Source organism: Ostrea edulis, chromosome 3 (genome assembly GCF_947568905.1).
Source record: "Ostrea edulis chromosome 3, xbOstEdul1.1, whole genome shotgun sequence".
NCBI lineage: Eukaryota > Metazoa > Mollusca > Bivalvia > Ostreida > Ostreidae > Ostrea > Ostrea edulis.
This window is the reverse complement of record NC_079166.1, coordinates 66,023,177-66,046,837: the sequence shown is the minus strand read 5'-3', so window position 1 is coordinate 66,046,837 and position 23,661 is coordinate 66,023,177. Positions and strand designations below refer to the sequence as shown.

The 23,661-nt window shown below is 33.6% G+C and overlaps 2 protein-coding genes across 6 annotated transcripts in view; one reads left to right on the top strand and one right to left on the bottom strand.

The window, feature by feature from the left end:
* Nucleotides 1-1,921: 1,921 nt before the first annotated feature.
* On the bottom strand, nt 1,922-17,153 carry LOC125677530 (wee1-like protein kinase 1-A). The gene is made up of 10 exons (XM_048915638.2): nt 13,517-17,153; nt 13,067-13,121; nt 9,482-9,651; nt 8,925-9,046; nt 8,319-8,465; nt 6,940-7,059; nt 5,799-5,944; nt 4,814-4,921; nt 4,414-4,559; nt 1,922-3,806 (listed from the first exon to the last, which is right to left on the bottom strand). The coding sequence occupies exons 1-10, from the start codon at nt 14,086-14,088 to the stop codon at nt 3,662-3,664; spliced, it is 1,731 nt and encodes a 576-aa protein (XP_048771595.1). The 5' UTR covers nt 14,089-17,153; the 3' UTR covers nt 1,922-3,661.
* LOC125677531 (uncharacterized) overlaps nt 6,949-23,661 on the top strand; it is a 71,277-nt gene continuing 54,564 nt past the window's right edge. For 2 of the 5 annotated variants that reach the window (XM_056158602.1, XM_056158594.1), the window contains exon 1: nt 6,956-7,023. The gene's annotated coding sequence lies outside the window, so the exon portion shown is untranslated. Of the gene's footprint in view, nt 7,024-12,535; nt 12,602-22,606; nt 22,685-23,661 lie in introns of those variants that run through there. The other 3 variants (XM_056158604.1, XM_056158605.1, XM_056158600.1) reach the window with 3 other exon arrangements.

The window sequence follows — 23,661 nt, the reverse complement described above, 5'->3', positions numbered from 1 at the left end:
TCATGTATTCGGCATGCATTCATTACTTATGAAACAATTCTGATTGGATGTTTTTAATTTTTCAATCTTCGAATTTTGCCTTTGTATATTTCGTTTCAACAAATCATAGAGAACGTTGGTGTACTTTGCATATAAATGTACATTTCAAGAGAGCATCAGGTCAACATCCCCTTTGCAAGTCCAGTGTCGCATACTCGTTAGCAACCAGTTTTCTCGTTCCCTGGAGTATTTTTTTTTTAACTTTCAAGCGATACAAAGCAAGTCTTGTCTTGTTAAAAAAAAAAAAACAAAAAACAAAAAAAAAAAAAACTAGAGTTTGAGAAAGAAACACACAAAACCAAACAACCATGAGGCCCATGAGCCTTATCGCTCACATGAATCGCCTTGGTCCTGCTGTTGTTCAGCTACTGTGATTTTTAGAAGAATTTTTGCAATCTTTAGTTCCATAAAAATGTTGAACCCGTATTTGTGTCTCTAACCTAGCACCAGAGGGTCACGACATGAACATGATACAAGGTAAAAAAAAAAAAAAAAAAAAATCATGGTGTGAAATGTAAGGTCTTTCCATAAAGCTTGTATACAATACATGAAATTTCTACCTTAAACAGTTCAGAGGACGGTGCCTAAATTAACTTTTCTTAAAAGTCAGTCTAAATGCAAGATCAAGGTTAAGGTAAAATAGAAATATGGGAGCTCTATTAAAAATAGTCTCCATTAAGGTTATGTGCAAAGTTCAAGTTTCAGACAGACTAGACAAAAACACCCAGTCATTAGGCATGACGTCAGGAAGCATTCATATAAATTTAAACTTTTCTGGCCTTGTTATTTTTAAGGTCGATCGATCCTCATGTGACTTATCAATAATAATGGTTAAAAGTGCAAAAACTGTATTAATTTCCATTCAATATAGTTAAATTTAAACAATAACCATAGAAAATGTGTATGTTGCCACATTTTTAAAGATGTCAGACATAAAAAAAAAAAACGGAAGTTTATGTTAACATCAGAAAATCACACATTTTCGTTGTACAGAATAATTAAAATAGATAAAATCTTATTGAAATGACAAATTTTAAATGTCAACAGCTTAAGAAAACTGTTAATTCATAAATATGTATAAATTAATTGTGGATATTAGGGAAATCATGCAAGACAGACATGCAGTAGAAGAAATACCAGCATAGGAGTTATTGCCCTTGACAACATTTTTTTAATTATAAAGAAATGATTTAATATCTATAGAAAATATACACTTTTTCAATATCAATAGTCTACCAAATTTTTTATTTTATGTAGTAAATAAAATTCCTCTGAAGATATATTTCCTTTATGCACAAAGTTTAATTTGATAAAGATTTTTGCAAAAATCTATGACATCACACGAGGATCGATTAACCTTAAGATTTTTAAATCACCTGCCCTATTTTGCGTTATCTTGATTATCTCCCCTCTGAATGCCCTAATTGGACAAACTTGAATCCCCTTTACCCAAGGATGATTTGTTCCAAATTTGATGGAAATTGATCCAGTGGTTTAAAAGATGCTACAAAATGTTCACAAACTCTTGATTTTCTTCACTGCAAAAAGGGTGTGGCAAATTTGAATCCTCTTTACCCAAGCAATTTGTGTGGCAAGCTTGCCTAAAATTTTGGAAAAGTCATGAATATTAAAAGTTTACAGACTGATGCCAGACAAAAGATCAGAACAGCTCACTAGGGCTGAAAGTGAGCTAAAAAAGAAAAGTTTACCTGGTGGTACTGATTACAAAACTTTATCATTAAGCAGGTCCCTTGGCCTTAGGCACTCAGTATTATGACTTCAGGTGTTGTTTCAAGGCTCTCGTACTTTTTGAAATCTTTAACATCTAGTAAAGGCCTTTAAGGTCCTGTTTACTTTGTGTTTAAAGAAAACAATACAGAAGTCAAAAATACAAAAAACATTTATTATTAAAACTTTATTAAGAAAATGTACAATCATTGAGCACCTTGCTGTGATCAGGATCTCATTAAAGTTACTCTATGAATCTAACCAGCAGGTGCTTTTTTGTAAATCCCAAATCTTTCTCCCATTTTTTTTTTTTTAAATACATATTTTTTTTAACAAGAAAAATTTGTTATACACTGCTGGTTACATTCGTGAATACACAATTTTTGGTAAATAACAATAAATGTGGCAGGATAAGAATTAACATTTGAGTCAAAAATTAATACATATCAACAATCACATCCCATGTAGAATAGGTGTGTATTTACAATATCAAGTTTTTTTTTCAATCAATATGCCATATTTAAGACCGAATAAAAAAATTGCATGCAATCACACTAATAGTTATTTAACAAAAATAAATACAAGTATGAGAATGGTTATGACTATAAATAATGAAATGTCTAAAGGAATGCCCAAGTGCTCAACTTCACAGGAGACTGTCATCACAAAATATGTCAGAATGTGGCCCCAGTGCTCAACTTCAAAGGAGACTAGGTAATCAAGAAATATGTCTAAAAGGGAGGGGGTGGGGCAGTGCTCAATTTCACAGGAGACTATGTCATCATGCAATATGTCTGAATGTGGCCCCAGTGCTCAACTTCACAAGAGACTAGGTAATCAAGAAATATGTCTAAAAGGGAGGGGGTGGGGCAGTGCTCAATTTCACAGGAGACTATGTCATCATGCAATATGTCTGAATGCGACCCCAGTGCTCAACTTCACAAGAGACTATGTCATTATGAAATATGTGTGAAAGGGAGGGGGTGGGGCAGTGCTCAACTTCATAAGAGACTATGTCATCATGAAATATGTGTGAAAGGGAGGGGGTGGGACAGTGCTCAACTTCACAAGAGACTGTTGTCATGAAATATGCCTCAAGGTGGATCCAGTGCTCAACTTCACAGGAGACTGTTATCACAAAATATGTCTAAAAGTGGCCTGTGTGCTTAACTCACAGAAAACTATGTTATCACGAAATATGCTTCAAGGTGAGGGCCCAGTGCTCAACTTCACAGGAGACTATTCTACAAAATAAATTTGTTAATTCCATTTCATGCAGTTGATCAACTAATGAATGAAATGATCCAATCAAAATATGGAAATCGGGACAAGATTCTTTATACATGTATCTATCGGAATAGACAAGTACTCTCATGGAAAATAAATTGAATGACATGCATCATCAATGACAAAATATATATCTATACAAATCTATATTCCTCAATCAAAAATGTTTGTTCACGCACACATACACACACACATGCATACAAAAATATCACATTTAGAAAAGGAGAAATTCCAATTCTATGTTGCAAGATAACAGATTTGGTGACAGGACATCAAAACCTTACACATGTATCTTATGACAGATTTCTATGTATTAAAGGTAGAGTGAGCGAAAACAATACTGGCACTCGTATTCCATTGATAGGAAGATGAAATACATAAATAAACTACACATGATAGTTACGTCTAGGAACAAATACGCATTAACCTCTCTACACAAAAACCAGTGACAGAGAAGACTATTCCATCCTTGCAGCTTATCAGTCTTAAATTCTTAATAGCGGTGAAGAGAATGATAGAAAAAAACAAGCTGTAGAAATTCTGCACGTAGTCAACCAATTGCCAAGTCACACTATTGCACTGTCCGTGGCTGTTGTCAGCGGTGAGGTCAGAATGCTGAGAGACTCATACTCCGTTTCATGTTCTTCCCCAGAAGGCGAGTTCTCCGCGACACTGGTGTGACGATCGGAACATTATCCCCCCTGAATCCTCGGAACGGCCTTGGTATGCACTGTGTTGCCTCCAACAGTTTTCTGAAGATAATGAAATTGCTTCAATTGATTAAATTCTATCAAGCAAATTATTATATGTGAACTCTTTAGCAACACAGAATATAATCCACTGCATCAAAAATAGATGTTTGATTTCAATATTAGTTTATTTGTGACAAGCATTGCTACTCGTTTTCCTGAGCGCTTTCTACACATTGTATTCTTTTGTCAGTGTGTGTACCAGTGCTGTGTTTAATTATAACCAAACCAAATCTGATGTGTTTGATAATAAGAGTTTTAAACTGAATATCTGCATTCTTTGATCCACAAATCTATTGCAGAAAGTAGGTTCCCCCATGGACCAAAAATGGCTGTGAAAAAGTGACAAAACTGTAGCTATTTGTCTCTTTTTAAAATCAATTTTGCTAAAATACTAAAAAATTTCCCTAAAAGAAGTTCCATTTTAACAGAAAACAAACAAATCTAAATTGGTCATCATGGGTTGCTTATCATGAAATAAATGATTGATGTTCTAGATATGTCATTACACTTTACATTGGTGAAGCTGGATATTGTTTTGTTGTGATCTCATACGTTGGGCAACATAATGTGTGATTTACTTATGTGAAGTCCTAAAGAGTAAAATCACCTTGAGAGCACTTGATTTTTAAGTCTTTCTTCGTTGAGTTCCTTGCGTAACTGGGCTCGTGACTTTTTGGCCTGTGGACATAGGGCAGAGTGTTGCGTGATGGCCATTGCAGAGGGTCGACAACTCGGGGTAGGGTGTACCATGCTCTGCAGAAAAAAAAATTCACAATATGAAAGTCTCTCTAAAATAAAACCTTTTGTCAATCATGAAAATTATTTTAAACATGAAATCTTATAATAAATTGGCATTCACTGAAAACACAGCTTTCTCACCAATGTTTGTATACATTGTAACTTCATTCTTGACAACAAAGAGTTTTATCACACACTGATAAGAATACCATGCTCTAAATTCTCAAATTTTACAATCTCATAAATATAATCTTGTACAGTAGACTGACCTTTAAAAGACTGTTGATTTCATTGGAGAAATGCGGGATTTTTCTAAGCTTTCCCTGGCGAATTGCGTGCCATTCCTCGCCATTCTTGGGTAAATGACAACCAGTTGCCTATTAGAAAAGTTATAAATCATAAGACTGTTCCACAATATCAAGACATCTAATCCTACTGAAGCAGTAACACAAAATAGACTTATCTAAAATCAGTTTTTATGTTTGATTTTGAGGCCTCCACAGCCGATCCACTTTTAATATATTTCAAAAAAAAAGAAAAGAAAATGAAAACAAGATGCGATTCATGCCACCATGAATGACCATCTGTATTGATCAACAGTTGAGAGGACAAAGTCTCCACGTAAATGTTGATACGGATCCCCATTCATTTCGTTTTATGAACACCAATGCAATGTTAATACTGATCCTGATCCATTTAAATGAAAAATTTTCCCTCACAAAAATGGTTGAGAGTGAAAAGTTTGATGAAGAAAAAAAAATTAAAAGTTCTCAAATATTTTTATCATTTTGCTAAATATTTAATAATCCTCTACTTTCCTTAATTCAAAAGTTATTAGGAAGGGTAAAGTTTTGGACTGAATGAAAGATGGACAAAAACAATACCATGACAAGTAGCTGCTTTTCCCCAGGTATAAAATTTGGTGATTGGCTGGTTCAAAGGTATGATAATAATTTTAGCAGAATAAATTTGCAAATACTTAATTCCCAATTGGGTGCAAGTGACATTTTGCCATAAAGCTTTCTAATCTGCTAAGATAAGCCAAATTTATCACCCTGCAGAAAAAAACCTGCTACAGTTGTAGTTTTTATAATTTTCACGTTTTGAAATGCACGAACCAGAGAATCTCAACTACAACTCTTAAGCCACGAAATCAAGCCAGTACAAACACGTATGCTTATTTTTGTCAAACCACAAAGAAATTAAGCGCATAAAAATATTTTAAAAATTTTTAAATAAGATCTGGATACTTACAGCTTCATACATTGTGACCCCCAGAGAGAACACGTCAGCCTTTGTCAGGTGTTCATAGTTATCATTCAGGATTTCCTTGGGCAGATATCGACAGTCTCCATCTTCAACTGTAGGATTGCTAACAGATGTCACATGACCCAGATCACCTGTTAATGAAATATATTTAAATATTCAAATGTTGTCTTTTATCTACATAATGATTATGATCTACAATTTAAATGATTTTTATCTCTGTGTTTGCAGGAAAGAAAATTTATGAGCAGACACACATTTATTTTCAAAGTTGTCCATAACCATGCAAAATGGCAATGATAAAAATTTCAATGTCTGTTCATATAAGAAGGGCTGAAAAGATTATAACATTGTAGGCGATACACGAATATATTCCATATGATACACAAAAGGAATAAAACTATTTTGTTTGCTATGGAAACATGGAATGATTATGTAGATACCAGACTGTAATCCAAATAAGTAATATTCAAGGCTGCCAACAACCTCCCACAACCCCCTAATGTTACTACCGTATTTAAAGTATCTCCCAATGTATGATAAACTAAAACTAGAAAACTAAGGACTTCCAAGAAATACAATTTAGGTGAAACAAGAAGTAATAAACACCAAACAAACAAACAAACAAAAACCAAAATAAAAACTGGGTGGTTAGGTATCATTTCGGCGTTAACAAGTATTCCTTACCATCACATTATCATAGAGCTGACAGTGCACACTTTAAACGAAATCAAGGAAAGAGAAAACCGTTAGATAACGAAGGCTTCAGTGGAGACAAGTAATGTTTTCATTCAATTACCAAGTCATACTCTAACTGGTGTGTGGCTGAAGCAAACACTTGACCCTACACAAATCCACAGAGTGAGTGTTTCCTTGTTTCACGATCATATTTTGAGCGGGTGAAATGAAAAAGACATTTTACATCTTGACTCTCACAGTTCTGTCTGGGACTTTGCAAACTTCCTAAAGTAAATGACTGATAGTCAGTCAGGAAAAAAAATCTTGACCTAAACAATTCAAAACTTTCTAATAAAATAGCCTGAAATATTTCTATTAACCAAAACTACACAAGAGTTTGTAGTGCCACCATGATAAGCTTTTGTTGAGAAATCTGCTATGTTTATCATACCTATTTTGTAGAGAATTGCGGGGGACTCGTCAGTTTCTTCATCATCAAATTCATCGCACGACTCCATACCACTCTCAGGAGAACGTAAGAATTTCTCGTTTCTGTGTATAAAGACATTGCCTGTTCAAAAAAAAAAATTACACATCAAAATTTGTCAATAATTTTTTTTCCGTATATTTGGTAATAATTGCAAACTAAACCAATAAGCTTAACTCCAGTTATACAGTAAGGCACAGTTATAGCTAACCTTAAAGGCCAGCGAATAACAGATCTTCCGTTATATCCAAAATAATTTTCACTATTTTCCCCTCATTGGGAAAAAAATATCACTTTGCAACAAGCCTAAATTCATTATAAGTATATTTGTTATAAGTGTGTTTCACTGTCTATACTCTCAGAGCTGCCAACATCAATGATTATAAACTGAAAAAGGGAATGGGGTCTGGAGGCTGCCTAAGCCCCAGACACAGGAAATTTTTGTGAATTGACATGCAATCAGAGCAAATTAAGATATTTTTTTTTTTGTTATTATTCACTGTTATCTAATTTGTATTGAGCTGATCTATCATTAACAATTCAAAATGTTATACTGTAAAATTGTTTCTTGAAACATACATGTAATATTGTATAAGATTAGGACCTGGGATGTTTTTATATATATATATGCTCTAAGATTATTCACATGACACTTAAAAACTTCTTTAACAAAAGTGTATATATAATTATACATGTCCTTATTCTTATTCAAATTATGCAAATTGTGTTCAATAATAAAAAATGCAAAATATTAACTGCATAATTTTCAGACTTCTTTCATAGAAAAAGCAAGATGCATTTGTGAAACACTGATGCCTCCGTATGACAGCAATGTAATTCTGGTACCTAAAGAAAGGTCTTGTCTCTAGGATTTACATATGTACATGTTAAATATATGCAAGCCCCGTCACTAACCATTCAAAAGTTATGACTAGGTTGAAGTTTTCTAAAAGTAAATCAAACATATGTGAAAAATTTTGGAACCAAAAGAAAGTTTTGTCAAAAGGAAAACACATGTGAAATGTGAAAGTCCTAGAACTGTAATAATCATTTATTTAAACATTAAAGTGATTCAGATCAAGCACCAAAAAACCATAGATAGGAACTTTGAGGACAAGCATCATAACAACTAAGATTTGCTTAAATTGCAGTCATATTTATAGCCTTTCAGATTACAAATTTGTGAAACTAGATTCACATGACTTTTGTTTTCACTTTTGCCAATTGGTACAAAATCAGAGGTTCATGAAAATTTGTACTCAAACTTAACCCTTGGTTTGAAAATAACGTCTTGGCAGAATAATACTCCATACAGTAGGAGATATAACAAAACAACTACTGACCTGGCTTGATGTCCAGGTGGACAAGGTTTTGCGAGTGAATCAGTCTAAGCCCCTGGGCTACCTGTAGAAGGATCTGTTTGAAATCACTCTCACTCATGCTTGTCCTAGTTCTTCTGTTGCTCTCTAGAACTTCACCTAGACTGCCACCTACAACCATGTCATCGATATAATTACCACAGCCCAATCAATCTTGTACATATCATGAATCATTCCTAGGATGGAAACAGGGTACTATAAATAATGGTACTAGCAAAATCAAAATTTAGCGATTTCAAAAGAAAAGAAAATATCAGTGCAGTCATAATTTAGTGGAATTTGATGAATGTTCTTTTTAATTGAATATATCAGCAGTATACATATATAAACGAAACAATAACCCGGGAAAAAACACTGAAATATGATTACGATAAAATGAGCCTGTTAGCGGATGTAATATATGTTACTATTTTGAATGCCTTTCTTAAAATACATAGGGTCATCTTGAAAATCATTGCCACATCAGAATAATAGACACTCTAAGAAAAAAGTGGAAGGGGGGGGGGGGGGGGGAATAAAACTAACAAAATCTGATATGTTTTTCTACAGAAACTTTTTTTTATATCATACCATTGCAGAATTCATTCTGGATATACATGTAATCATCTTCTGCCCAAGCCGAGTAGTACCGCACAACGTGTTGATGGATCCCCAACACTGCGTGGGCATAAACCTCATTCATGGCATTTCTCCTACAATCATAATCAGAGTACATTTAATCATCAGGGAATTAACAAAATAAATATAATGACATCTACACATAGTTTTGGTCAACTTCATCATACTTTGGTACAATAATGAAAAAACAATTACAGGAATTGGCAGACAGACAAACAGACGAATAGATCTAGATAGATAAATCAAAAGCAAGAGAGAAATACATCAAAGTCCAGTAGTTGGTAAATTACATGTTAAAAAATAGTTTAAAGAATGAAAACATTTTGTAAATAAAAGATTTTTGTGGGGTTTTTTTCCATGTACATGTATCTATGTATCTAGGCCTAAAAAAAATTTTTAAAAAGGTGTTTCCAGTTACCTAACAGACCCTAAATTTTTCTATCTTTATATGCTGTATATCTAGATACACAATCACAGAGTAGTATATCCAAGAGTTATCAGTGACTTACTCATACACGCTTCCTGCTACCGGCGTTTTGGACTTTTTAATGGCGTATGTGCAGCCATCCAGTCGATGGACGCATTTGAACACACTGCCATACTCCCCATCTCCAAGCTTGCAGACTTCATAAAACTCTTCATTGTACCGAGAAGTGTTGATCTCATGCAGGGCAATTTTCTGCAAAACATTATAAATTTCCTTTACAACCAGACTAGACATTAACTGTAATAAAGTTATTTTCCTCCCTAGTTTTTGTGGAACTGCATCCATGGGATCAGCACCAATGCACCACTTCTTGGTCTGCTTGAAAAGCAGTCTCGCATAATAAAGGTTTGGGAGAGGGAAATTGTGAACAAATACCATCTTCATATATTTTCTAAGTTGAATTGCCATTCAAAAATTGCTAGTGGCAATTCAATTGCGGACAATTTCAAATGGTATGACATACACCATACCAGTCCCCTTGTCAATCCCTTTCAATTCATATAGTTTTTATTTTAACTTTTCTGTTTCCCAAAATATGTAAAAAAGGAGATTGAAGAATCATGCTTCCATAAGGCCAATTCAACTTAATTAGTAGATTATCATCTAGGGTCAGTAAAAAGTATGGGGTGGGTGGGAGGATTTTATTTTTTAATTTTTATTTTCTGAGAAAAATATTAAAGACAAACGAGTTTTTCCCCCCAACAGATCTGCATCATTTAATGGCAGATGGATATCAATCTGTGCTATTTTCATACACTAATTCCAGGATAAGCTTCAATTTAAGGATATAACAGAACTATACCTAACTTCTTCAATATTTACGTCTGTAAGAACGCGAGAAATTAAGAAAACCATATAAATCTATTTTCTTCACGTGACTTTTCACTTTCCTATACCGGAAATGTAAACAAGAAGTGTAAATACCGGAGTCGGACATGAAAATATTCCAGAAATCGCAAGTTTCGCAAAATAAAAAAAATTCAGGACGGGCCAATTTTTGAGGGGCGGGCGGGGATGATAATCTATCAATTAAGTTGAATTGGCCTAATGCTTTGGTCAGAGTTTGCTATGAAACTTGTTATAAAGTCCAACGTCAGCAAGTTGATTACATTCTGTACAACTTAATACTACCACAGATTTTCCAAAATACAATCTATGTTTGATAAAATCCTGAAGTAGCGAACAGAATTTAAAATTTTACATCAGACATCACATCTCTAACTGAAAAATTGACTCCAGATCCACTTGCCCGAACTGATGTTTCATTTGCAATCAGACCACTGATAATGTTGATCCATGCAAACATTTCTTTGTGCACATGTTGCAAAAAGAAGCATCATAGAACTTTGTGTTGCATCACAGGTGTTACACCAAGTCAATGATCAACAGTAGAAAAAGTTTATATCCACATGGCAGGCAGTAAGTTCTACATGGGTGAAGCGTGGTAATTTTGTCTCAATTTTACAAATTTTCCGCCTTGTTTTTGGATGCTTATAGAATAAAATAGTGAACAAGGCAAAGTTTCTGTATGTTAAAGCTTAACAAGTCTTAGAAACTGTTGATATGTATCTGATGCATTGATTAAACTTGCATAACTGTTGAAAGAATCGTGACCATCTTTTTCTTTCGTACTTCAGGTGTTTTTGCTTGTTAGCCTTCCATTTTTCTCTGGTTTTTGTAAAGTTCTGTGAAATTGCAATTTAGTAAAAACATGTTAACATTTACATGTAAAGGGCATCAATAATTCAGAAACTTGTATAAAATCTATCAAAGATTAATGAATATTCATGAGGACCAGGAATTCTTTAGGCAATGTGGTTTATGTTTTACAGTGACATCAGTGTTTTTCACACCAATTTGGGGGGAATTGACATTTTGGATATGGCCATAATGGAAATTTTTTAATTAATGAAATGTTGAATTCTTCCATGAATTGGACATTATGTAACTATAACGTTTTTTGCAACATTTTCATATGTATGATAGTTCTAATTATGCAACATGGCACATGTCATGAACATGAAACTGCTTGATTAATACAGTTCAAATAAATTTTTAATCATTTAATCTCCTTAGGAAATTTTAATGCCATTTTGGTAAATTTTGAATATTTTTGTAAGGGGAAATTGCCTAAATTCGAAAGTAATTCTGATGAAGGAAAAACACTGTTCCTCTATGACCTTTAACATGCATAATTCAAATCTAGTAAAACAATAATATGGTGGTGTCACATTTTTTTTTTAAATGTAATCTTATGTATAAATTTAGAATTGAAACAATATGTGGAATCTTTTTTACTACCAGTAAGTTCACACTGTTTAGAGCAATTCCAAGCTATACCCATGAAGGCTAGTTTTTCCACTGGACTCTGCAAGCATTAATTAACACCTACCCATAAAACTAAGATAAAGCTAGACTTCTGAGAAGTAATTCAGCAGGACAGAAGTAACATTGCTAAATGTTTGCATTCATGTTGTGCATTTTCCTTTGTAACACCCACTGCATAATTACATTTCCAGGCACATTAACCACAATGATTACTGAACGTGATAATGAACTATACTAAGATGAGTTGGATGTGATTAACTGTATTTTCTTAAGCTTTGGAAATGCTCTCCTGTCATGATAAATTTCAACTTAAAAGAGTATTAGAATTTAGAATGTAATAAACAATGCAAATTTGCGACTTTTTCTTGCAGAATAAGTGAGCTTACCTTTGCGTTAATGTTTTCACGACACGCTTTACAAAACTTGCGCATGCGTAGTGAACAGTACTGCAATCTATCGAGTCAATGCTTATTAGACACTCCGACAGTAATTTGGAAATCAGAATTTTTAAAAGAATTGAACAGGTTAATTGCTTCAGATTATATTATAATCACAAACATACCATTTACGTGTTATTTTTCATATCAGATGCGACAATGTCACTGTAACCGGAAGGGGCAAGTTGCTTTAATACTCTTATGTAACTGGCATCCATAGCAACCTCGGTCCTTTCACTACTTCAAACACCCATGAGCTGACCAAGTCCGAAATTTTTGTCTATTTTACAATTACATGTCATCATTTACAGTGGAAAATTAAAACCGTAATTTTAACCAACACCTGTGAGACTTCAGACACAAGAATAATATGTATGGTAAGTCAAATTTTTAAAATCAAATCAATAACTTATTCAGTTCAATTAACCAAGTAAAATAGCGACATGTCGCCAATAAGCAGGTGAAATGCTTCCTGGGTAGTTCATATATAAAAACTAATGCTTAACATGTTGACAACACTTGAGTAAAACTGCAAAATCCCTTTAATCTTCAACCACCTGTTGAAGAGCACCTGTGATTGAGTTCACTAGTCAAGGTAAAAGATTCTGAAATAATTATTTACCACCTGTTCTCCAGAAATAATGTCAAAATCACTGAAAAAAGAATTGTATCTAGATATTGTCCTGAATGACAAAATATATATATATGTACTTGCTGCTTGTACACCACATATAAAATAATGCAAAGCAACACTGTTAACAACTTCTTGATCTTTGATTTATTTTTTATTTGAGAGAGACATAAAATTTCTTTATGTAATTGAAAATCAATATATATGTTACCTTTGTTGATGGGATATCTATCTCTATTTCATCAGCTGAGTCTTCCAATAAGCTCCTAAAAGATAATTTCAAAACTGTACTCATTTGAATTCTATCAGATTGAGATCTAATCGATATACAATATGAGAATGGTTGATGTAAAAACTATGTTTTCTTTTTTTATACATGGGCATCTTTACTAAATACTGTCTCCAAGACCCTACAGTATAGAATCTAGATTGGGAAAACTGTGTATTTGGGCTCTACAATTTACTGAAACAAATCCGACATTACCATGACAGACCCCATAAACTTGCGAGCACTGGTACCAGACCTGACTCTGGTCACTGATTTTCAACATGTCACTGACATTGTCATTCCCATCTCCTGATTAGTCATTTCCTAAAGTTTACTGTACACGATTTCATGACTCATTTTTCCATTAAAAGAAGTCTAAAATTAACTACATACCTTTCAAATTGAGACCTGTTTCTCTTGCCGTTAACAGTAGCGGACCCTGGTCGGTTGTTGTTTGGGGTGAAGGGGTTGAAATTAGCCTCCACCCGCTCCTCCCTTTGGCGTTTCTTATCGTCTGTGTTGCGGCGGCGTCTAGCTTTCTGCAGAAGAGATTTCGGGGTGTGGGGTGTATCAAAAAGTCGCAATGCTCTCAAACGCCTATGGGGAGGGGAGACCGGGCAGGCAGGGGACGCAAACTCCGTCCCTGGGTTGGGAACTCTCTGTTCCGTGGCCTCGTCGACATCGCCTTCGTGACCCTCGTCCTGATACGAAGCGAATGGGATCGGTGAATATCTCCTCGATTTCATGGGTCTTCTCCTTGGCCTGGGGACGGGGCAGGGGGATAATGGTGGTAAATCCATTTCTAAAAACTCTGAAGATCTATCGGCATCGTTGGCATATGGTGACGATAGAGGGCTTGACCCATTTACTGAAAAGTCGCCATCGTGATCATGTGGGCTCAACTCACCTTCCGAGTCAACATATGTTAATGTCCTAATGATATTATCCTCCCTGTTCTTCGTCATACCTGCTTTTCCTCTTCTTCGTCTCGACTGCGAGACCAATAAATTCACACCTAACTTATTCACCGGTCAGACTGTATTTCCTTGTTTTGAATTCCACTGATCACACGCCAAAGTGACGATAGCATAGCGTACGCCAATATAATTCGTGATTTGGCGGGTCCGTTAATCACGTGACAATTTGAACCAATGAGGATTGCCGTATTATAGGCAGTATCAAAAAACCTGCGACTATAGCCTACTTCAGAAAATGTTCAGGAAATGTTTTTGTTTTTTTTAATAGAATATTTTTCTGAACACAGAATATTCTCAACCTCAAAAGTACTGTTCAAAGTTTAAAAACTCTTTCATCCATAATGAACTTTTACAATTAATCCATAGTTCTATATTTAGAAGAAATTGAATGTTTTTTGGGTGTTTTTTTTTACAAATCATATATATGAAAACATGATTTGCACGTAAACAGATCGGTACGTAAAATTAATTCAGAATTAGCACATATATCTACACTTAACAATATACATGAGCTCAAATGAGATTTCAAATATGCTATATAGTATATTCAGGAATAGTCACATTTCTGAACATTGAATGCCGGTACATGAATAACAATTATTGTTAAAATATAATGGCTATAGTTGTTTTTTAATATAGCAGTATACAAATGATATCTAATTGATAATAATAAGCATGGTTTAAAAAAGAAAATAATCATGATTTAAAACGTGAACAATAGCAAAAAAAGAAAAATAATGTGTTTTTTTTAAATTTGTTTACATTAGTCATTTATATTTGTTTTTGCTTTGTTGGATTTCATAAAAATATAAATATCAAAAGTGCACTTTAGTATATCATAATTTCTTAAACCTTAATTTTCAATGAAAATAACGATATATAGTGAAGTCAAAATGGAAATCTGTCTTTATATCCTTGCTTTGATTCATCTTGGTACTGTTTATAGAAAACATCATTTGCGTGAGCTTAGACCTGGAAAAAAGATTACTCCATAATGTTTGCAGATTAAGTCAGATTATATTTTATATCATGTTATTTTAGTCTATATCTAATCCTTTATCCACATATTGAACTAGTGTTAATGGATGTCAAAAATTATCACTTTCAGAAGGGGGTCAAACACAACATGAAACCATGGAAATAAATAGTGCATGAAAGCTACTTCATTCTAGATTTTAAAAGTCAGTTGGACATCTCTCTCTCTCTCTCTCTCTCTCTCTCTCTCTCTCTCTCTCTCTCGTAAAAAACATGAAGCCACCGGGTAATTGCGGCTTCTTTTACAAAGAAACAGGTGTAAATGATATCATTGAATCTACAGTTCGATATAAATCACTATTGTTCTTGCTTCATTGCTAAGCAAACCTTCATTTAAGTCTTTCTGTGCTCTTCTTTTATATACCGGCAAACGAAACTTCTTTTGATCATTAATAATATGATTACAAACCAAATGAAAGAAGGCCAAAAAAAAAAAAAACGCCAAGAAAATACCATTAATGTACAAATCGCTACATAAGCAAACAATTGCTGATAAAAAAAATTAAACAACCCTTGTAAATAAGACATTACTTTTGTTGATCTGTGTTTTTATTCTTTGCCCGTCCCAAATAAATAAGTTGGAGTAGTGCTTGCTTGTTTCATAAAATTTAGGTAAATTAAACTGTAAAAGAAGGGATACAAGCATTTATACTGTGTACAAAAATTTAATCCTAGGGTGAAAATAAGTTACAATTTCTATAAAGTACATTTCACACAGGAAATACTAATTACATTATGTTTTGTTATTTAGTAATATATACAAAATTAAACACTTAATAAAAGGTAAATTTATCATAGCCTTTATTCAAATTGCGTGTGGATGTGAAAGTGAAATTGCTTTTTCTCACTTTGTACTGCCATAGTTGACATGATAACGGTGTTTTGATTGTAATTGTCGGCAAAGTAGAGACACAGAGTGTCAAACTTTCACAGACCTACGGGTGTGAGTTAGCCTGAGAACCCGCAGGGAACACGGAGTGTGAAAAGTGACTTTTAATTACCATTGATCACAGACAAATTTATCATAATTACCACAAATTTGATTCAATTAAAATTTTTTTTAGAACAGCATGTTTACATTTCATTTAAGAGTGACGAGGGACAATTAACATTGAGAAACACGGAGAAATTGAGTTTGCAAATTACTGCACCCTCGTTAGTCTCAAATTTCACTAGAGTGAACACGGTCACATTCTATGGCACGTACAGCGTGATCTTGTCAATATCACCGGTGTGAATTGTTTACAAACATGACGCAAATTTCACGATGTAGACTTTCCATATGTCGTGTAATACAAATTAGTCTAGACACACAAATTACAATATCCGATTGGTTTTCTTAAACACTAAATAAATTAAACAGAACAGTTTTTCATTGATCTTCATTCAGTTTAACACTGGTCTATGATCGACGGTTCATGATTTAGACATTCCTTGACAACTGTCTTCATTGCTATCGTAAATGAACGGTAATCATATAAAGCTTAGGCATAGGATTGTCCTGTCATTTTCAATAAGAGTTGTAACGTACTTGTACCATATTTGAAAGTCTAATTCACGTGGGATTAGCGGCATAAATTGACACTTATGGTTATATAGGGTACATGATAAAAATTTGAATTGTTTAATTGCGGTATAGGCACGCATGTAAATGTGTCCACAGAAATTTCAATTACAAGGCATCAATCAATTCATAATCATATATTTATAGCGTAATAATCTCTCATCCTAAACACATCACATCAAACAATAGTTTGATACTCCACCGTTAATGATATTTCACTTTGGTACAAAACATGATATTTTTATGACAAATGTTGAACAATACCAGACTACCCCTTTACAAGCATGTTCTCTCGTTGTTGTTGATATTTCAAAATAAAATCGTAGCCAACAGCCAATTTAATGATAGAATGGTGGAGAGAATGTGACATGTTTTGGCCTTCGGCCTTTAACTTCGAGCCATAAATCTCCAGATCACATTGCGAGTAAAGAATCCGTGAAACAGACACGGCGATAAATCAATGTCTATTTACAAACTAAAACACAGGTCAATAACGGATCGCCTTGTCAGAGAAGATTTCTATCTCAAAACAGAAGTAAAATGATAAAATTAGTTTTGTCATAAAGTGTACGATAATAAAAGATAAAAGTAAGCTTAAAGTATTCATTGTTTATTTTCATTTTAAAATTCATTACGGTAAATTATATTAAAATTAAAACTCACTTTGTAATTTTTAGATTTTTTTTTTTATTTAAATAAATTCCTTGTTATTGTATAACATAATAGGATTAGGCAAGCAGACACAGCCTATATAAGCTTTCTTTCAAGGTACAATATAATTAGAATTTTAAAAATGTTTAGTCTGTAAGAATTGAAATTTGCTGGTTTTCTCTGAATTTTTAATCAAAGAGGATGAAATAAGCACTGCACTTTGATTGTGAAAGCGGAAGATTTGCTGTTCGTCCAACCCTCCCTCAATCACCCTGTCCCATTTTATTTATTTCATTTTTTTTTTCTTTCATTTTTTTACTTTGATATTTTATGATATTAATTTGAATACTTGTATTATACTTAACCGAACTTGCGCAATATTCTGCTATCAGTACTCTATATCATGTATTCATAACATTACCTAACGAAATGCTATACTGTATCAGAATGATTTTGACCTCGTATCTGGTATGGAGAGGGCTTACAAAGGCAATGCCAACTGTTCAAATCATTAATGTTTGACAAATTCGATTTTTGTATTATAAGAGTTATAGCCCTTTGCCTTGTCATGTGAATTGACACACAATTATAAGCGCTTAGCGTTATATTCATCTGCTCAAAACTAAATTTTTATCTGCACAAAATGAATTGCTGAACTTTTTTAAATTCAAGGTCCGTAATTCTTAAGTTTAAATTCAAGGTACATGTCCATGATTGAATAACTTTCTAGCTAACAACAATGAACTACAATTTCACTTGAGTTACGATTTGTTTTTCCCTGTAAATTTAGTTTTCACCGACTGGTGAGTCGGTGTGGACATTTACAAGTTTTGCCTTTGCAGCACACGAGGTTCGAAAATAGTGTATAAAAATTAAGGGATATAAACACACCATTCCAATGCATTCACCACAGTAAAGCTACCTACATGTAGTATTCGTTAATTTCAGCGAATTGATTGTCGCCTGCTTTTTTCAAAAAGATCAGTGTTGCTAATGGGTCCAGCTCCAGAAATGAATGAAGTCCCCAAGTATTCATAAATACATATAACTATGTGGGGTAGAGACATTTGAATTATGTTCATGTACGTATGGTACATGTATATGGCCATGCCCAATAGTCTTATGGACCCGTTTTGCATGCTGTATTCTGTTATCAGTCATGGCTGCAAAAAATTCTTGTAAAATACACGCAAATTGTTCATATTAATCCAAAGTATCAAAAGAGGCGATTTTCATCCCAATTTTTTAAAATGTAATTATGCGAATATTAATTCTTATGACATTTAAATTTTAAAAGGTCTCTATATCTGATTATATGTTATCAAACTAATATCTTTGTAATGTCAATGCGATCATATTACATGTACAAAGCATTGTAAACACGACCACAAAATCAGTTGTTTATAGTGCATTTGATCAAATTAACTGATACCATCATATTGATAAACTGTTTCATCATTAAATTTGCTTAACAGTAATCGAACGTTTGCCCGGATCAAAGATTCAAAATAATGTTTACAGGCTGATACGAGGAGGTGAATTACCAGACAAATAAATCAACAAATCATCTAAAAAACATAAATGCACTTATCGTGTTCTTTTGTTCGCGCCGCTGAGATAATTCGTGTCAACTTTTATCTTTTACAAAATCGGTGGCATCAGATAAGGTTGCCCGTTATAGCCCTCTTTGTCTCTGCGTTGTCAGAATTGAGCTGTAGGTGTTACGTGTTTGTTCATTAATCTGGGCTAAAGTCTCACACTAAGCTAATCCCCTATAGAGTTGATGGGGATTTACTGTAACTTTTGTTAGATACCAATCAGGTGAGGGCAACTGGAGAGTCCTGATAATGAATGGTAGTGCACGTTCGTGTCCTGTCATATCATCACATAAATACCGTTATGCATACATGTCTGGTTCGATGTTATATTTTATGTCATATATCGTATTCAAGTTATTCCTTTTCTCGCAAACCATACATTTAATGGTGCATCATGTACATAAGCAATATGATATAAAATTAATATGTACTACCTCTAGATTTATGATAAAGTTTCAAGTATATATATTGCTGTTTTGATTTTTGATTTTTTTTTTGATTTTTTTTTTTTTTTTTTTTTTGTATTTATTGAAATTAAACAAATTTCACACGATACTTCTTTGCTTGTAAATGACGCCTGAAATTGACAGTGATCAAATCTTCCTCGTGCAATGGGTTTTTTTTCTTTCTATTTTTAAAACACATGTAAATGTAAGATAAATAATAGAGCAATACACACTTATTGTAAAACTTTAATATTTTATTGTTTTCTGTTAACTGTATGATACCACTTATATTGCGTGCCATATTAAACATATTTAATTTTGAAAATACCTGAGAACATAAACTGCGACACTTCCCAGTCGGCGTGAAGTATTGCTGTTCATACCCTCATGTATGAAACGAAATATACATCTATGTATCTTTATTACATTTTACTTTCATTTCTGTCGGAATTCCCTGCCGCTAAAAATAGTCGTGTTATAATATCAAGATTCATCCGCGCATTGTTCACATTCATGAGGAAATGGCTATCATTGCAACTGGTAAAGATATTGGAAATAAATATATCGCTATACAGAAACATTTATATATTTGTAGACCGAGCTTAAGGGATTAAAGTAATATTAGCTCTGAATCTGAAAATTTTATTTTGTTGTAAAAATGTACAATTAGGATAGTTTTGTATGTAACTTTAACCATAGCCATTGATAAGATTAAAACTAAATTTAAGATTTAATCAAAATAAAGATTTCGGTTCTATTGAACGTATATATATATAGCATTATATACAAAAATCAGTGTTTGTACGGGAAGACAATAATGTAATTTTGCTTCATTCAGAGTCTCTGGATAGGTTCTCTAGCACAATTATTAATAACAAAAGTTTTTAAACCTTATTTTTTCTGTCATTGTTCAACATAATCTATAGATCTATTTATTATCCACGAATTGTATTGTTTATTTCCAAAAGCAGTACTGTTTATAGGTTACAAAAAACATATATTACAATAATAACATAAATGAGAAAGATATCAATAGGTTATGATAACAATTTGTAAACACGAAATAGAGCATGCGTTTCAGATAATATAAAGAACATGTTTCTCGAAACGTTGAGGATAGACCTGTTTATTTTGTGGCATCTAATTTCAGTTTAGAAAAAAAAGTTTCATATACAAATTTCCCAATATTACACATACTACTTGTATTTAAGTACAATTGTAATAATTTATACATTGACGGGTTTTCATGATAAACGTATCAATATGTAATTTTCCTAGATTTTCATATAAAGGACGAATAAATATAAAGTGCTAATCGTCTTCAATAATCTCTATTTGCCCACAATTTACACGTTCTGTTTCACTCACGTAAATTTTTCATTGAAATGTCATGCAGTTTTAATTCAACGATACCCAGGTTTCAAACCCTACATATTTTTCAAAGTTGGAGAATTTGTAGGCCTGTTGATCAACGGTTTGCTGGATTACAATAAGCGCATTAGAGGGTGGATTAAAAATAACAACGTGACAATGAAAATAGATAGTATTGTGACTGAAATAAGACCATATTGATATACAGCATTTTACAGTCAGACTATTTTGTAGAATGGTGTGATGTAAATTAGATATTCTGACTGGTCAGAACACTGGCACCCCCCCCCCCCCCCCCACCATCACCACCACCTCAAGGGCGGATCCAGGGAGGGGGTGGGTCCGGATCCCCCCCCCCTTTGCGGACCAAAAAATAAAGTTATTCAATTTCAACGAGACTTTGCGTCCAAATGATATGAAAGGTGGAGTTTACATGTAATAGCACCATTCAAATTGATCAACACCTGTATATCATTTAATTCTACGACGAATAAGGCGAAACACTGATATATTTATTTACGATGTTTTCGTCAGATACAAATATCACTTAAGAATTCTTAAATAGTATATACAAGTTTTGTTTAAGAAGTGCAGATAATTTAAAAGTGAAAAAGATCTAGAGAATACGAGATTTTACACCACTTACCGTAGAGCTTCTGAGGGTCTAGGCGGCACCCAGACCCCTCGCCTTTTGCGAGTAATTTTTAAATCAGCTTTTAAAATTTAAAATCAGATCTGAGTATAGCGATAACAATGACTAGAACTTGGGGAACAAGTAATAAATTAACAAACCGTATAAACTGTCTCAAGATCCCCCTAAGATGTTATGTACACAAGCAAAAAGGTGTAAATGTGTGGGGTGGACATTATGAAAAGTAGCTAAAAGATTAAGTGCTAGATCCCCCTTTCATAAATTCCTGGATCCGCCTATATATGCACCTCTCCCCACACATGGCGCGCGCCCAAATACCGTCTGAATCACTTAATTGACTTCATTTTTCTGACATTTCATTTGAAAAAACCTAAAGGCAACAATGTCAAACTTATGATAAAACCCTTGTGTATATCAGGGAGGAGGAGCTCCCGGTCGTTTCCAAGGTCAACAAGTACATGTACCTGTGGGCGGGGAAAAGCCCGCACAAGCTTATCGTCAACCGGTGGCGTGGCCGAGTGAATGTATCTTCCATCGAATTCATATTGATGAGAAAAAAATATTTCCTGTTTAAAACAGTCTCCAGTTCTTTGTTAACAGAACAAAGTCGGGAGGTGTCTATCTTGTCACTATCTTGCGTGACTTCCTCAATCTTCTTTTGGCCGCTAAGTTATACTTCAAAACAGTCAATGGTTGAAATAAAGAAATAACAGACTATCGGTTTGCAATCCTCAATTTCGACACCAATAAGTGCGTGCTCTCCGAACCCCCCGACATAAATTACAGACAAGACAAATGATATAATGTCAAGGGGAAGAATTAAAACAAAACAGCTATTTTCGTGCGTAAACGTCATAAACACATCCTATCTCACGCCATCAACAAATTATGTTATTAATTATTTAAAGTAGGTCGAACTCAATCGAACTGTAAAGGTAGTGGAAAATACGACTGTATTATATATTGATTACAAAGAGACATCAATTATAAACACTGTAGTAAACAGGTGATTATAATTAGGTAATGGAACTGTTTATAAAGCTATTAAGCCAACATTACTTGTCGTATGATATGATATCACCGACGTTTTCTTATTCATTGAGTTTGAGAGGGGTTACCACCATATTTGCAGTATACAATATTTGAAATCCCCAATCAGTTTTCCTGCTATTGCGTCCACACGATATCTGTTGATGAAAAATAAACATGACTGTATGGATCAGATTTTCTTGATTAATGGTGATACAATTCCAGTTTTTCATGTGAGGTAGGATTATACGTACTATGTGTTTTAATCAATTGATACAACTTTGGGCAGTACAGCCCATCAGTACTTTAATGTAACAATAAAATAAATACATAGGTGTGTCACTTAAGGACTCTAAAGGGGGGGGGGGTGTTGAAACCCCTGATCAAGCGTGATACATACATATTATATATATATATATATATATATATATATATATATATATATATATATAAAGCACAGATATAGCAATGAACTCTTGAATGAACATTACTGCCCTAAGTGAAGAAATATTTAATATAAAGCACAGAAAAATTCAATTTATTTGGATACCCACTTTCGCACCTACCCTGGGTTGAACTCACGACCTGCGGAACCAAATCTCCTGGCAGCGCGTAACCAACGCGCTAGACCGTCTAAGCAAGTCTAATAAAACTTGCTTTCGGTGACAATTGAATATGATACACATTGCATTCGAAGTATTTTATATAAAGCACGGAAATAGCAATGAACTCTTAAATGAACATCACTGCCCCAAGTGAAGAAATATTTAATATAAATGATTTTTTCTGTGCTTTATATATATATATTTAATATAAATGATTTTTTCTGTGCTTTAGATAGATAGATAGATAGATAGATAGATAGATAGATAGATAGATAGACAGACAGACAGACAGACAGACAGACAGATAGATAGATAGATAGATAGATAGACAGACAGATAGACAGATAGATAGACAGATAGATAGATAGATAGATAGATATTTATATGATATTAAGCATAGTTCAAAGTACAATACATAACTAGAAAGTAATATCAAACAATATTGAACAATACAAAAAGCACCATACACACGTAACAAATCACTACATACACACGTAACAAATCACTACATATACCTCTAGGTTTTTATTTTTCAATTGGTGTATTTGATTCACACTAATGGAGGAAAATCTTCTAGTTTCCATTTGAGGAGACCGAGCACTTAAATATT